A 17,241-nucleotide genomic window follows, 5' to 3' on the forward strand; every position below is an offset into this window, starting at 1 on the left:
AATGTCATGAGACAAAGTATATGTGAACCACTGTATGGAAAGTGAATTTGCTCTGTAAACCTTCACCCAAATCACAATTAAAAAAAAAAAAAAGAAAGAAAGAAAGGAAAAAAAAAGGGGGGGGGACCCAGTTTGCTTCTCTGACAGAACCTGGTGGAACCCCTGAAAGTATGGCCCCTAGCTACCCTTCAGGTCTGGATCTGAACCCACTCCTATGGCTTCCAGCCGAACAAATAATAGGCATACGAGCTGAATATTTACATTAGGTAGATATGTTCCTTGGAGAGATCAACCATGGGAGAATAGAAGGGCTGTGTATGCATGGGAAGACAGCCCAGGGGGCAGGAATGCATGGAAGGGAAGGACACAAGGAAGAGGTGGTTATGGGGAGGAAGTGGAAGGAGAGCTGTTGCACTGTGGGAGATTATTGTCAATGTCATGAGACAAAGTGTATGTTAACTGCTGTATGGAAGATGAATTTGCTCTACACTTTCACCCAAATCACAATAAAATTAAACAAAAAAAAAAAATTAATCCCATTCCTATATGTTGGTAGGGAGCTCTTTGGTGGCATAGTGCCTAAGGCATTTGACTGTTAACCAGAAGGTTGGCAGTTCACACCCACCAGCTTCTCTGTGGAAGGAAGACTGGGCCACCTACTTCCGTAAAGATTTACCATCTTAGAAACCCAATGTGGGTCACTGTGAGTTGGAATCAACTCAATGGCAGTGACTTTGTTTTTTGTTTGTTTGTTTACATTGATAATAAGCCATGGAGCTGGATCTGACTCATAGCAACCCCTCCTTGGCTTTCCAAGGCTGTATCACTCTAGAAGTAGATTGCCCAATCTTCCTTCCAAGGAGTGGCTGGTGGGTTTGAACTGCCAGCCTTCTGGTTAACAGTCAAATGCCTTAAGCACTACGCCACCAGAGCTCCTAATAAACAATTAGAAAATGTGATTTTTAAAAAGATATCACCTACAATAGCAACAACAACCCAAAAAAGAGGAGGATATCTAGAAATAAATCTAATGCAATATGTGCAAGATTCTTATGGGAAAAAAATCCCAAAATATCATTGAAAGACTAAAGAAGACCTAAATAAATGGAAATATGAACCAAGTTTACCATCAAGAACAGTAAATACTGTTTTTCAAAAATGCAAATTCTCTCTTATATCGGTCTATAAATTCACTGTAATTCCTGTCAAAATCCCAGCAACATTTTTTCTATGGCACTTAACACGCTGTTTTAAAATTGTGCAAAAATTACAAAGAGCAGATGAGATTCCCCAACTCATACCAAAGAAGCATAAGCTGGCATGTTGACCCAACTCTAGGAATTATTAAAGCTGCAATAATGAAGACAGTGAATTTGACACACGTATAGACCAATAAACCAATGGATTAGGCTGCAGAACTCGGGAATCCAGCTATACGTATATGGAAACTTGATCAATGTCTCTGAAAAAGAAAAACAAACTCACTGCCATCGAGTTGATTCTAACTCATAGCAACCCTCACTGAGTTTCCAAGGCACTAAATCTTTATGGAAGCAGACTGCCTCATCTTTCTCCCTTGGAGCAGCTGGTGGGTTTGAACATCAACCTTTTGGTCAGCGGCCAAATGCCTTCACCACTGGACCACCAGATCTTCTTCAGTGGGGAATGCATAGTTCAGTTGACAAATGAACTAGGACTACTAGATATACATTGGGAAAAAAATTCAATTGATTCCTGTTATAGATTGAATTGTGTCCCCAAAAAATAATGTATTGCAAATCGTAACCCCTATACCTGTGGTTGGGAGCTCTGGTAGCATAGTGCCTAAGGCATTTGACTGTTAACCAGAAGGCTGGCAGTTCAAACCCACCAGCCACTCCTCGGAAGGAGGATGGGGCAATCTACTTCCTTAGTGATACTGCCTTGGAAACCAAAGGAGGGGTCGCTATGAGTCAGGTCCGACTCGACAGCACATAACAACAACAATACCTGTGGTTAAGGAGCTCTGGTGGCACAGGACCTAAGGCATTTGACTACTAACTAGAAGGTTGGTTGTTCAAACCCACCAGCCATTCCATGAAAAGAAGACAGGGCGATCTACTTCCATAAAGGTTTACTACCTTGGCAACCCAATGGGGGTCATTGTGAGTCAGAATGGGAGCTCTGGTAGCGTAGTGCCTAAGGCACTTGACTGCTAACCAGAAGGCTGGCAGTTCAAACCCATCAGCCACTCCTCGGAAGGAAGATGGGGCAATCTACTTCCATAGAGATACTGTCTCAGAAACCCAAGGAAGGGTCACTATGAATCGGGTCCGACTCTACGGCACATAACAAGAACAACAAATGGGTCAGAATTGACTCAATGGCAGTGGGTTTGTTTTTTTGTTGTACCTGTGGTTATAATTTCATTTGAGAATGCAATTTTATTGTTATGTTAATGTAGGGAGTGTCTCAAATCAATCACTTTTGAGATATAAAAAGAGCAGATTAGGCACAGAAGCAAGTTAGCATAGATGCGGCAAGATACACACATGATGACCACCAAGGAACTGAGGGGCAGAAGATGAAAAGAGACGAGGACCTTCCCCTAGAGCTGGTGCCATGAGTTCAGACTCCTCGTGTCCTAAATTGTGAGAAACTAAATTCTGTTCATTAAAGCCACCCACTTGTGGTATTTCTGTTATTACCAGTGCTAGATAAATAAGATAGTTCCCTACATTATAGCCTACACAGCTGTAACTTCTGTGTGGTTTAAGATCTAAATGTAAAAAACAAAATATTATAATTTTAGAAGAAAATATAGCAGATTACCTTATTGCATGAGAGTAGGAAGAATTTCTTAAATATAATTTCTTTTTTAAAGCACAAGCTGCAAAACTATGCTGCTAAATTTGACTACATTTGTGGTGGTTAAGGTTGTGTGTCAACTTGGCGGGCCTGGTTGAGTGGCTGGGCAGCTGGTGGTAGTTATTCCTCATGATGAAACTGGCAATCATCTCCATGGTGGGACCTACCACAAGCAGCTGAGTAGCTGCTTTAGGGATGTGGTCTGGTTCCCATATATAAGAAACAGCTTTGGGAATGGTCTCTAGCTTATGGCACACTCCACACTTGAACCCTGCAGGTAGCTGTGTTGTTGTTCAGCAGCCTGCCATGCTCTTCTGACTTTGGGACTTTCAATGGACTTGAATTAATGGCCTGCTGTGTGGTTTGGTAACATCAGGACTGTGCCTTTTTACTTGTCAACTTTGGGCTTGTCAGTCTCAGCAGCCAGCAGCTGTCTGAGTGAAGAAATGCCTCTAGCTCCAGGGGGCCAGGAGCAGGAGGCAGAACTGAAGCCCAAGGCTGGGGGGCTTTCACCCAGCCCCTAGAGCCTGGTATTCTGAACTCAGATTCAAAGCCTCCAAACTGTAAGAGAATAAACTCCTGTCTGTTCAAGCCATCCCATTTGCGGTATATTCTTGTCAGAGTGGCACTAGGTTAACCAGAACAACACTGAAATGAAAACTGTTCAACAAGACACCATAAACAAAATGAAACTAGCAATCACAAATTGAAAGAAGATAACTGCAAACCATATAACTTACAGAGGCTTAGAATCCAGGATATGTAAAGAATTTCTACAAATAAAGAAGAAAATGAAATGTCCAGTTGATTAATATATATGCACAATTAATTCTCAGAAGGAATCTGAATATTCAATATTATTCAAAGGGAAATTTGACATTACAAATTATCAAGAGAAGGTAAGACAAAACAATGAAATACCTTTCCAACCTATCTGACTGACAACAACATAAAAGTCTGGGGGTGATGTGGAGTAAAGTATCAGAGAATAACAACAAGAAAAAAAAACTCACTGCTGTTGAGTCAGATCCAACTCATAGCAACCCCTCCTTGGGTTTCCAAGGCAGTATTGCTATAGAAGTAAACTGCCCAACCTTCCTTCTGAGGAGTGGCTGGTGGGTTTGAACCACCAGCATTCTGGTTAGCAGTCATATGCTTTAGGCCCTGTGCCACCAGAGCTCCAGGAAAAAAAAAAAAAAAGAAAACTAGGAACAAATGCCCGTCAACAACAGAACAGATAAACTGTGTTATAGTCATTCAACAGAATATTACTTATGCAGCTATTAAAATGAATGAACTAGAACTAAATGCGTCATATGGATACATGTCAGAAATATAATTTTAAACATTAAAGAATGCATATAGCAGAATATATATAAAGGATATAAAGAATGTATATAACAGAATGTCATGTTTTATGGATTGAATGGTATCCCTCCAAAAACACATGTTGAAGTCCTAGCCTCTGCTAACTGTGACTGCGACCTTGTTTGGAAATAGGATCTTTGATGATCTTATCAGTTAACATGAGGTGAGACCAGAATAGGGTAGGTCCTAATCCAATTGGAATGGTGTCTTATAAAAGGGAACAGCCCTGGAAAGTTAGGCAGAAAAAGAAAGACCACACGAGGATGGAGGCGGATGCAGCTGGATGCCGAGGACTGTCAGGAACCACCAGAAGAGGCTGGCAGTTTCTCTCAGAGCCTTCAGAGGGATCACACAGCAAACAGCCTGACTTGGACTTTTGGCCTACAGACCTGTGAGAAAATAAGATCTTGAATAGAGTGGGAGAGCAATGTGGAACAAAGCTCAAAATCGTAAGAAAAGACAGGGTTTGCTGGTCTGATAAGAGCCTGGTGAGACCCCTGAGACTACGGCCCCTAGGAACCCTTCAGGTCTGGAACTGAACTCATTCCCGTGGCTTCCAGCTAAACAACAGACAGGCATATAGGGTGAACATTTACATCAGGCAGATACACTCCTTAGAACTCTCAATCGATCAATCGTGGGGGAACAGAAGGGTAGTGTTTGCACAGGGAGATAGCTGGGGGATTGGGCAGGAATACATAGGAAAAAAGTGCTCAATAAATAGTTGGCAAATGAATGAGTGAATATATGCAAAGGCACTGAGACATATTAGAACACTGTGTCTTCTGAAAGAGCTAACCATAATAACAGCTAACTTCTATTGAACCTCTTATGCACCAAGATAAGGTCAGGTGAAGGAAACTACAGTGCAGGGGGTGCATAAGTAGATATACTCTAGAGTAAATGATGATCAGGTCAAACGGGGGTGTGTGTCTAGGGGAGAACACAGCAGGGAACCCTGTATTCTGCTGGGGAAGCCAGGGGAGGCTTTACCAAGGAGGAGACATTTGAGCTTTGTCTTCAACACCAAAAAAAAAAAAAAACCAAACTCATTGCCACCAAGTCGATTCCAACTCATAGTGACCCCTCCTTGAGTTTCTAAGGTGGTATCACTACAGAAGTAGATTGCCCAACCTTCCTTCTGAGGAGTGGCTGGTGGGTTTGAACCACCTGCCTTCTGGTTAACAGTCAAATGTCTTAGGCACTATACCACCAGTACACCTAAAATGCCAGCAATCCAGCTGTTCCCGCTCCACCTCCAGTTGGTATTGCTCTGAGCAGACACTGAACACAGAGCCAACTACACAGGACTAAGACCACCCACAGGTGAAGACAAACTGATTTAAATGTAACCTCCAGTTGAGAAAGTGTGCTCTCGCCTTTCTATACAGCGACAAGCCCAACTCAAAGCTCTTCCTTAGAAATAATGACAGCAGTAATAACTGCTGTGTCCTTTAATAATAATTTGTTGTTGTTATTGTTGTTATGTGCTGTCGAGTCGGCCCCGACTCATAGCGACCCCTCCTTGGGTTTCCGAGGCAGTATCACTACGGAAGTAGGATTGCCCAACCTTCCTTCCGAGGAGTGGCTGGTGGGTTTGAACCGCCAGCCGTCTGGTTAGCAGGCAAGTGTCTTAGCCACTATGCTACCAGAGCTCCCTTAATAGCCAACACTTATTGAGCCTTCACTATATGTGGGGCACTGGGCTTTATTGCCTTTAATTCTCACAATAACTCTATGAGCTCACAACCTCTCTGAGGCAGGTCCTATTTTATCCCTTTTTAAGGATAAGGAAACCAACACTTAGAGAATTTAGGTGTCTTAGTCAAAGTCCTATGCAGTTAGTAAGGTGTAGAGCTGGGATTTGAACCCAGACTATCAACTCTCCAGCTCATGTCTTAGTCACTGCCTTGCACAAGCTCATGCATCCAGTTAAAGCAACAAGAGCTTTACTGCTTTCAGTTTGAAGAATACATGAGAATAGGATCCAAGCATAATGAACTAGAAGGTTATCATTACCTTCACATGATAAGTGCTCCATAAATGCTTGTGAAATGAGGTGGCATTTAGTTCCAGGAAATGAAAACCAACCCAGTGTCAAAATGACATATTTCACCTGCGGAAGAAAGCAAATAGAAACTAACAGGAGGCTCCACTGATTGGGAGAGTCAGTGTGTGCGCCGGCACGCTGCTCAGCACGTTTACCCCTTCACTGTGTTCTGTTCCACCCTGACCCTCCCAGCGGCCCCTCCTCAGTGCTCCACTGGTATCCAGCCCTGACAGCTGGCAGTAATGCCACTGTCCTGAGCTCCTGGAGGGAAGGCTCTGCGTTTTATATCTCAGCTATCACAGAGGAGGCTACCCAGAATGAATGTAATCCCTAGTTCCCCAAAATAGCTCACAGGTCACAAATACATAAAGTGAGAAAAACAGGACAACAAAAGCAGATGAAGAGAACAATCCATTCTTTCCTCCAGGAAAAACCATCAGCACTTGGATCATACGTATTTATTTATTTTTATTCATTCATTCACCTGACAAACATGGTAAGTCCATAAGACAAGCCTGCCTGGAGTGGGTTCTTTCACTGCACCTTTACTCACTGAACACCACTGACACCAGCCCCTCCCCACCAGGCACAGTGGCCACATGAATGGGCCAGACACCGTCCAGGCAGCCAAGAGCACCACAGAGGGCTAGGGAGAGGGAACAAGCAATCACTTTACAAATGTAAAAGCTAGCGGGGCACAGGGCAGGCAGGCATGAGAGGGAGAAAGTAATAGTGGGAGAAAGAGTAGAAGGAGGTTTGAGAAGAGGCAGGAGAAGGATGAAGAGAAGGAGAATAAAAGAGGGAGAAGAGGAAAAAGGATAGGAGAAGAAGGGAGAGGGGAAGGAGGGAGAGGAAGAAGACTGCAGTTAGCAGCCTGGACTCCTCCCAGAGTCACGTTTTAAATAATTGTAAGGTTTCCCCATTGACTCAAACAAGAACCCTCTCTGTGATTAATTTTTGTAAGAGCTGGCTGATTTTAATCATAGCAAACACAATGATCCCAGTTATTATGGCCTGAGCGGCTAAAAGCAGAAAATAAAGACCCCAGAATTGTCTATGATCTTCACGTTTGCCTTTGGCCACCAGTTGGGCCCACACCCAGGGGTCTTCGCTGTTAGGTACCAAGGCAGGGTGGGCAGAGGGCAAGAAGCCGCTGGGCAGGGCTGAGTGGGTGAGGACTTCCGAGGAGTCCTCCGTGGATGGATGGGGAGTTGGCCACCGGGTGCCTGGGCACCACGAGTCACCCTCCGGCAGAGCCCAGATTTGCAGGCCCGCGCGCTGCCCAGGATAGCCACACAGCGGAGGCTCGGCTTGGCCCACGTGGAGTCGGTGCTGTCGCAGCCACCTCACGAATGGCCATAGGCCACAGTCGCAGCGCCAGGGATTGTGCCCCAGCAAGACCTCTGTCAGCCGGGGCAGAGCTCCAAACACGTCGCCAGGCAGGGTCTCCAGCTGGTTGGTGTCAAGCTGGACCTTCTCCAGGCTGCTGAGGTTGCGGAAGAGCGCACGGGGCAGGACTTGCAGCCGGTTGTTGCGCAGCGAGACTTCCCGTAGGCTGCGGAGGCCGTGCAGCAAGCCCTGGGGGAGCGAGATCAGGTTGTTGGAGTGCAGGGCTAGCACCTGGAGCTCGCTAAGGCCCCGGAAGGCTCCCTCCGGAAGCGCGCTCAGGCGCGGGTTCAGAGTCACTCCTAGGGCCTGCAGGCGACTCAGGTTGCGGAAGACGGCATCCGGTAAAGTGGTGAGCTGGGTTCCGCTCAGCCACACCTCCTTCAGGCCGGCCATCTTCCCAAAGAGCACTCCGGGAAGCTCTTGCAGCGGGTTCTCAGACAGAGTCAGGAGAGTCAAATTGTGCGTATGAAGAAAGAGTGCAGAGGGCAGAAATTCGAGGTGGTTTCTGGAAAGAGTCAAAGTGCTCAGGTTTCCGAGACGGTCGAGAGCACCTGGTGCTATGAAATGGATGTGATTTCTGTCAAGCCGCAGCTCAAGCAGGGCTTTCAAGCTATCCAACAGCCCAGAATCCAGAGATGTGAGCTGGTTCGAGTGGAGGAGAAGTTTCTCAAGCTTAGCCTGTGTCTCAAGCAGTCCCTTGGGCAGCTGGGTCAAATTGTTAACCGATAAATCCAACACTTTGAGGTTCCCCAGATTTGTGAAGAGACTAGCAGGAAGGAAAGCTAGTTGATTCTGGTTCAGAAAGAGCTCCTGCAGGTTAACCAGGTTCTGAAACATGTTTTGGTCAATACTCCTTAGTGCATTGTGGTCCAAAAACAACTGTTCCAGGAGCACCATCTTATCCAATAGTGCACCTGGAAGATGAGTGATTTTGTCGCGCGACAACTTCAGGGTTTTTAGTTTTATCAGGTCATTGAAGGTTCCGGGGGCAATGGCAGAAATGTGGCTGTCTGAGAGAATCAGGCGCTGCAGGACTGTCATGTGGCTAAAACTGTGATTCTGCAAGGGGCCACGGTCCATGCGGAAAAGCAGGATGTGCGTGAGGTTGGTGGGCAGACCGAGCGCTGAGATGCTTGCCACGTTGCCCCCAGAGCATTGCGCGGCATCCCTGAAGACACACTTGCAGCCAGGTGGGCACGGGAAGGGCTGTGCCCATAGGAGCCCAAGCACCACACAGAGCAGGGTCGTCCTCAGCATGCCTGAAAAGACAATGTTGTTGTTATGTGCCATCGAGTTGGCCCCGACTCATAGCGACCCCTCCTTGGGTTTCCGAGGCGGTATCACTATGGAAGTAGATTGCCCAACCTTTCTTCCGAGGAGTAGCTGGTGGGTTTGAACCACCAGCCTTCTGGTTAGCAGTCAAGTGCCTTAGGCACTGCACTACCAGAGCTCCCAAAAGAAAACCTCACTACTATTGATGGGATCTGATTCATAGAGACCCCTCCTTGGGTTTCCGAGGCAGTATCACTATGGAAGTAGATTGCCCAACCTTCCTTCAGAGGAGTGGCTGATGGGTTTGAACCACCAGACTTGTGGTGAGCAGTCAGGTGCCTTAGGCTCCTTGAAAAGCCAATAGACAAGGAATTTTAAGCACATACTGGCTCTTGTAAAAGGAGCTGTGGTGGCACAGTGCCTAAGGCATTTGACTGCTAAACAGAAAGTTAGTGGTTCAAACCCACCAGCCTCTTCCCGGAAAAAAGTTGGGATAATCTGCTTTGGTAAAGATTTACGTCCTTGGAAACCCAATAAGGGTCGCTATGAGTTGCAATCAGCTAGATGGCAGTGGGGTTTTGTTTTTTGTTTTTGGTATTGGTTCTTGTAACACAAACTATTGTGGAGGCACAACCAGTTTCACCAGAATTACCACTGACTTTGTTGTCTAAACACCCCAATGAGTCTCCCTTTTCTTATGCATGCATATTTCCTGGAGTGATTGATTCTACACTATGAGATCTCATTCTTTTATTGATTTTAAATCATTGAAATTAAAGTACTTTCACTCTACAAAAAAGCCAATACCTTTTTAAAAAGATTTTTATTGTGTTTTGGGTGCCATTTTACAAAGCAGATTTGTTTTACACTCAACAGTTCATACATATTTTGCTTCATGGCATGCATTATAATTCCCACACTGTACCAGCTCTCTTCCAGCCTCCTCCCTGTGGTTACCCCCTCCCTGTGTTCTTACCTATGCACTCCTGCCTGTCTAGCTTTCTCCCTTGTGCAAATGCTGCCTTTCCGATCTCCCGCAGTTGACTGTTCTAAGTAGTGCATCTCCCTCATGTTCAGTTTGTAGGCCTGTCTTGTTTGGCTGAGAGCTAATCCACAGGCCTAAATCCAGTTTTGGGCCCTAAGTGTAACACCGCCCCACCCCCAGGCCAGTAGTCTCTGGGGAGTTTCACCAGTCTCTATCTGACTAGTAATCCTGGTGAAAAGCCAATACTTTTAAACACAGGTCAAGACTTTACTTGAAGAGAGCCAATTAAAATAATCATTCTCAAATTCAAACTGACAGACATTGAAAAGCAGTGTGCACTGTGAAAACAGCTCAGAATTGGCTATAGTTTGCCCAGTTGGCTATAGTTAAATTCATGGAGGGAACGGCAAAGTCTATTAAAAACAACAGCAGCCACCACAACTTGAGTCTTTGTATTACAATAATGCTATTTCTGCAGTCCCAACTTACTCAGCAAAAACAGTGAATACCCCCGAACAGTGAATACCCTCAGTTTATAGCCAAGCTGAGAAAAGCAACTCATAATAATGCATATCACTTTATGCCACATAATGTTCTCAGCACTTTGTTAATTCACTAAACGCTTACAATAACCCTGTGGGGTTAAGTAGTATTATTGTCCCCAGTTCACGGATGAGGAAACTAAGGGACAAAAAGGTTAATAACTTACCCAGGGTCACACAGCTTAGAATTTGAGGGTGATATTCTGACTGAGCCATAAAATAAGAAGCTATCATTGGTAAGATGATTAATAAAAATAAGTACCCATGGCATTGAATTATCTGTGAAATACACACAGTAATTAATACTAATCTACCAAGGCAAGGTTTTCCCAAATATAATTCTGCAAAAATTATTTCCTATACTAATTTTTGTTCTTATGCACACAGACTCACCTAGCCTTCCAGTTTCCTAGTCTGACTTTTAAAATATTTGTCCTTACCTGAAACGATGCTGCACCCAATGCAACTGAAAGGCTTGGAGCTTTGCATATGATTTGGCACTTTCCAAAGGAAGAGGGAGATAGCCTTGTATCCTGAGGATAAAGACTTCACCAGAATAAAAGTCATGGAAGGGACTCTATCTCTGAGGGCATATCCTGGTTTTTAATGACAAATATTTTCAAACTGAAAAAGAAGTCAGATATAACCCAAGTCCTCCTGTCAACACTGAGAATAGCAGGAGGGAGAGAGTTTTTCCATAAATGGCACAGTGTGACTATGATGCTAGAAAAGTTGAGCAACATGTTTGGATCATGGCAGCAGCCACATCCTTGAAGGGCACTGTCTTCCTTTGTATGCTGTTCTGGTTACCTAGTGCTGCTCTGACAGGAATACACCACAAATGGGATGGCCTTAACAAGCAGGAGTTTATTCTTACAACTTGGAGGCAATAAATCCAAGTTCAAAGTGCCAGGCTCTAGGGGCTGGATGAAAGCCCCTCAACCTTGGGGTCCAGCTCTGCCTCCTGCTCCCAGCCTACTGGAGCTAGAGGCATTTCTTCACTCAGACAGCTGCTGGCTGCTGAGGCTGAGAAGCCCCAAGGTTGACAAGTAAAAAAGGCACAGTCCCGATGTTACCAAACTACCCTGCAGGCCCTTAACTTAAGTCCATTGTAAGTCCCAAGGTTGGCAGAGCATAGCAGGCTGCTCAACAAAGACACAGGTACATGCAGGGTCCAAGTGTGCCCCATAAGCTAGAGACCATTCCCCAAGGCTTCTCCTTATATACAGGAAGCAGACCACATACCCAAAGGCAGCTACCCAGCTGCTTGTGGTAGATCCCACCATGGAGTTGATTGCCAGTCTCATCATGGGGAATAACTACCACCGGCTGCCCAACCACTCAACCAGGCCCAGCCAAGTTGACACACAAACCAAACTACACCAATGCCACATTGCCCCAGTTCTCCCGTTTTTTCTTTTTAAGAATAGTAATGCTAAGAACATACTCAAACATGTTGAATCATGACATTGCTAGGTTGAAGGGTGTGTGCGTGTTCAATTTGACTTGGGCACGTTGAACTGCTTTCCAAAGTGGTTGTACTTATTTATGCTGCCAACTACCATGTATGACGGTTCCTGTGCTTCATACCCTTGCCCATACTTGGTATTTGAGTTTTTTTTATTTTTGCCATTCTCGAATGAGATAGTTATTTCAACAAAACCAATTGTTCATTTCCTATTTAATTATGAATTAGAGCCCCTCTTCATATGTTTAAAGGAGTGTTGGTGGTGCAAATGGTTAGTGCTTGGCTGTTAACCGAAAAGTCAGTGGTTCAAACTCACCAGTCACTCTGCAGGAAAAAATGTGGCAATCTGCGTCTGTACTGCCTTGGAAACTCTGTGGGTCAATTCTGCTCTGTCCTACAGGGTAGCTAGGAGTTAGGAATCAACCCAATGGCAACAGGTTTGGTTTGGTTGGTTTATATATTTAAGGGTCACTTGTGCTTCATCTTCTGAGAAATTTGTGTTTTTTTGCCCATTTTCCTATTATCAACATATCTAGGCTTGTATCTGAAAAACAAAACAAAACAAAAACACTCATTTGTAGGCTTTCTTATATTCTGGCTATTAACCCTTTGCCAGTTATGTCGGATATATTACAAATTTCTTCTCCCAATTTGTGATTTGTCTTTTCACTTTTTTTATGGTGTCTTGATGGGCAGAAATTTTAATATAGGCAAAGCTATCACTGTGTTCTTCACATCTAGGTCTTTAATTCACCGAGGAATTGATTTTTGTACATGATGTGAGTTAGAGTCCAATTTCTTTCTTTCCATTAGGATAACCAGCTGTCCTTGCACCATTTATTAAGAAAGTAAATACTTAAATTCCTTCTTCCTTCCACTGAGCTGCAATGTCAACACTTTCATCATTCAACATCTCATGAGTGTGTGGGCCTATTGCTGAGTTTTCTAATGACAATCCTACACCAACACTACACCTTTTACTGTTTAAAGCCTGGTCATATCCAGTGTTATAGTGAGGAAATAAGCTTTCTCATACATTAGTATGAATATAAATTGGTATAAACTTTCTGGAGGAGTATTTAATAGTATCAGTCAAATTAAAAATACACATACCCTTTGCCCAGAAGTTCCACTGCTAAAAAATACATCTTATGGATATATTCATTAAGATATGTGCCCGAAAACATTTATTGCTGTGTTGTTTACAACAGAAAAAAATGGAAAACCTGAATGACCATCAATGGGGAAGTAGTTGTTTAAATTAGGGTATACCTGTGCCATGGGATTCTTTGCAACTTTAAAAAGAAGTTGAGCTGCAAGTGCTGACATGATGATTTTTTGAATATATTGGAAGACATATATCAAGGGCAGTATAGCATCTAAAGTGGAACCCTACTTGCGCAGAATTTTAAAAAATATACTAACATGAGGATGTATAGCATTTTTGCCTGGAAAGATGCACCCAAGAACTTTAGCTTTCACCTTCAAGAGAGAAACTAGGAATGGAGTGAGGAATAGGTAGACTTCCTAGTATACTTTTTTGAAATAATGTTTGAATTAAAAAAACAAAAGTTTTTATGAATATTACTTAAAAATTTTTTGAAATGCAAAAATAAAGTGATTTGCAGTTGTGTAGTAGTGCTAGAGGCTTCCCCCTTCTGTCCTCAAACCCAGTAGCCAGCCCTGGTGCTTATCCATTTCCAAGTGCCAGTGAGTGAACTCACAGGAGGTTCAAATGGTGGTCACCTGTCTAACACTCACCAGGAGGTGAAAAATGGTTGAAAGCTCTTCATTGGTGGGCTCAATACAAAAACAAATGAGAAAGCCCTTGTGGCAGTTTTTGAAAAATATGGATGAACTGTGCAAGTGCTCTTGATGAAAGACCATGAAACCAACAAATCTAGAGGATTTGCTTTTGTTATCTTTGAAACCCTGCCAGATGCCAAAGATGCAGCCAAATATATGAATAGAAAGTCCTTAGATGGGAAAGCTATCAACGCAGAACAAGCCAATAAACCAACATTTGAAAGTGGTAGACGTGCACCCCCTTCACCTCCAAGCAGCAGAGTCTCTCAGAGATCCTAGAGGTGGAAGAGGAAGAAGTAGAGGAACCAGGGGACTGCCTTCATGTGGGGGCACATGGATGATGGTGAGTATTCCATGAATTCTAACATGAGTTCTTCCAGGGGACCACTTCCAGTAAGAGGACCACCACCATGAAGTGGAAGTCCTTCTACGAAAAATGCCCTTACTGGACCAGTTCACAGAAGCAGTGGAGAGGGAGGAAGAGCTGCTGTATCACATGGAAAGGATAAGTTATGGAGGTCCACCATGAAGGGAACACTTGCCCTTTCATAGAAACGTCTGTCCCCAAGAGATGATGGATATTCTACTAAAGACAACTGTTCAAGTAGAGGTTACCCAAGTTCTTATGACATAAGAAGAGATAATGCACCACCACTAAGAGATGATACATATTGTGATTATGGTCATTCCAGCTCACATGATGACTAATCCATCCAGAGGCTGTACTGAGAGACATTGGCCATGGTCATGATCATGACTATTGATCCTTCAAGGGGAGGCTCCTGCAGAGATCCTTATGAGAGCTATGTAACTCATGTAGTGCCCCACCTACATGAGGGCCCCCACCATGTTATGGTGGAAGCAGTTGCTATGATGATTACGGAAGCTCACATGATGGATATGTGGAAGTTGAGACAGTTATTCTAGCAGCTGAAGTGATCTGTACTCAAGTGGCCATGATCAGGTTGGCAGACAAGAAAGAGGGCTTCCCCCACTTCTATGGAAAGGGAGTACCCTCCTTCACGTGATTCGTACAGAAGTTCAAGCCATGGAGCACCAAGAGGTGGTGGCCATGAAGGAAGCCAATGTGGTGTGAGGGGGAGGCAGAAGCAGATACTAAAACAAACAAAACTTTGGACCAAAGTCCCTATTCAAAGAAACAAAAAGTGGAACCTATTCTGCCATAACTACCCAAGGACAATTAAAAGGAAATATTGTGTTACTTTTTAAAAATTTCCTCTTCAGTTCTCCTTCATAATCTTTATGTTCTTGTGAGGAAAAAAATAAAACATGTTTAATTTTGATTTTATAACATTCCTTTCAACAAGCAAATGTTAATGTGTAAGATTTCACTTGTGCTGTAATTTTCTAAGTAACCCTGAAGCCTGCTTCCTATTTGATGCTTCCTAGAAACTCTGGTGGTGCACTGAGTAAGGCATTTGGCTGCTAAACTGAAGGTCAGTGATTCAAACTCACCAGCTGCTCTTCAAGAGGAAAATGGGACAATCTATTTCATAAAGATTTACAGCCTTGGAAACCCAATGAGGGTCACTATGAGTCGGAGTCAAGTTGCCAATGAATTTGGTTTGGTTTCTTGGAGTAAATGAGGCAAGCAATACTAAGATCTTCCACAAACATCTAGCCATCTAAAATGGAGTGATAAAGCATTCTGACTATATAAACAAACTAGATATTTGAAGAGTGGTTGGATTTGCTACTCTTAGGATTCCAGGGTGTTTTCTAACTGAAATATCAATGTTCTCAGTGTGGAAAACTTGTTATCAGATGCTTACATAAGGAAAGTGCTACTCACCTGGTAAACCCCCAAAAGCAAATGGATTATGCTGGCCCTTTCTGCCTTTCTGTCATTTCCTTGGGAGTCTTCAAGAGCCTCCCTTTTCCCTCTCCCCTAGTAAGTCCATTTAAGTGTGTGTTAAACAAAAGTCTATTTAAGTGTGTGTTAAACAACTACAGAAAACAAAGTAAAAAGTTTGGCCAAAACCAACCATGAAGCTGCAAAAACTAACTAACTAAAGTGATTAGGAGGGAAAATGACAGGATTTAAGAAAAATATCAGATAAGAGTACAGTATTTTAAAAATACTGGGGAGGGTCAATGCTTGTATTGCAAAAGAATCAACACTCATCTTTTGAGTAATTGAGAGCAGTGATATAGCAAACGTGTTTCTTAAATAATTGTATCCTGGCTGGAAAGGAAGTCCCCAGATCCATAGCATTTGCAGGTGTTGTAAAATAACAAAACAAAACACTGGAATCTAGTCAATCTTTACACAGCCAAATTCTGTCAGCACTACAGGGAAGAGCCTCTGTTTCTGCCAGCTATTGTGGGAAGTCTCTTGGTTCTGGATCACACAGCTCCATAGCCCAGAGCAGCTACTTGGATGACCATGTCATGCAAAGGAACAACAAGTGAAAGGCCCCTTGCCCAAGGAGCCAACCTGATAACACCAGACTAGGCCGTACTACTGTGAAACAGAGTGAGACTTTGAGCCAAATTCTGGGGAAGCTCCTTCAACTTATTTCCCCAGCAAGAGCCCCCCATTAAAGCAGCATCCAAATTTTGTTTTTTGAAGAGAGCCAGACAATCTGATTGCCCAGAAGGAAAGCTGAGGCTCTGGAAGTTGCAGACAGTGGTGGAACACTATTCATTCATCCATTGAGCAAATTAACTAGGTATTGAAAATTACCTTGAGCAATGGAGTTGACGGCTCCAGTGTTTCAAGTCCTTTGGATTCATCAAACAGGTCAGAAATCTGTTGTCCTAAAATGGCAGCAGCTGTTTGTCACAGAGCCCTGACATAAGGGGTTTGGCTATTCAAAAGCGGGTGTGTGCTAGGATGAGATGCTGTTTTCCTCCAAGGGGCAGTGGAGACTAAAAGGCCAGGGCACAGCAGGGATCTCTGCATTAACCAAGTTACCTCAACCTTAACTTTGAAAAGGGAGAGTTTAATTCAAACTCCCAGAACTCCCTCTGCCCTCTCCTACAATATACATTCAGAATAAAGCAAGTGGCTCAGTGATGTAGGGGGGAGAAAAAGGAGAAACATGCAGAGCTGCACCCACATCAACAGGCTGTGGGGACAAAATCATGTGCTGCACAAAGCATAGTGATCAGAAAGAGCTTGGGCTTAAACAAGGCCTTTGCACCAGCCTGTCCCTCACACCACAGCCAGCCTCATGCCCCATACCAGAGAACACCTGCCTTCTGTAGAATTTTGATACCCTAGACATACCTCCTACCCAAGCACAAAGGCCCAACACAACAAGCCTGTCTTCTTTGAGTGCCATTAGCTAAAGTCAAGACATCAGGAGACATATTGCATTGGGCAACTCTGCTGCAAAAGACCTTCTTCAGGTGCTGAAAAGCAAAGATGTCTCCTTGAAGACTAACGTGCACCTAGCCCAAGCCATGGTAGTTTCAGTCACTTCATATGCATGTGAGACCTGGACAATGAATAAGGATGACCGAAGAAGAGTTGATGCTTTTGAGTTGT

At 43.8% G+C, this 17,241-nt stretch overlaps 1 protein-coding gene and 1 pseudogene across 1 annotated transcript; one reads left to right on the plus strand and one right to left on the minus strand.

The window, feature by feature from the left end:
• Nucleotides 1-7,192: 7,192 nt before the first annotated feature.
• On the minus strand, nucleotides 7,193-8,923 carry GP5 (glycoprotein V platelet). The gene has a single exon (XM_007948023.2). The coding sequence runs from the start codon at nucleotides 8,909-8,911 to the stop codon at nucleotides 7,193-7,195; it is 1,719 nt and encodes a 572-aa protein (XP_007946214.1). The 5' UTR covers nucleotides 8,912-8,923.
• Nucleotides 8,924-13,377: 4,454 nt separating this feature from the next.
• Nucleotides 13,378-14,435, plus strand: LOC103203050 (annotated as a pseudogene).
• The last annotated feature ends 2,806 nt before the right edge of the window (nucleotides 14,436-17,241 follow it).

This window comes from Orycteropus afer, unplaced genomic scaffold, assembly GCF_000298275.1.
Source record: "Orycteropus afer afer isolate SDZICR_OR568_19922 unplaced genomic scaffold, OryAfe1.0 scaffold00198, whole genome shotgun sequence".
Classification (NCBI taxonomy): domain Eukaryota; kingdom Metazoa; phylum Chordata; class Mammalia; order Tubulidentata; family Orycteropodidae; genus Orycteropus; species Orycteropus afer.

Excerpts from the sequence above, each read along its gene's own strand:
- GP5 (XM_007948023.2), bottom strand. The coding sequence starts at position 8,911 with ATGCTGAGGACGACCCTGCTCTGTGTGGTGCTTGGGCTCCTATGGGCA.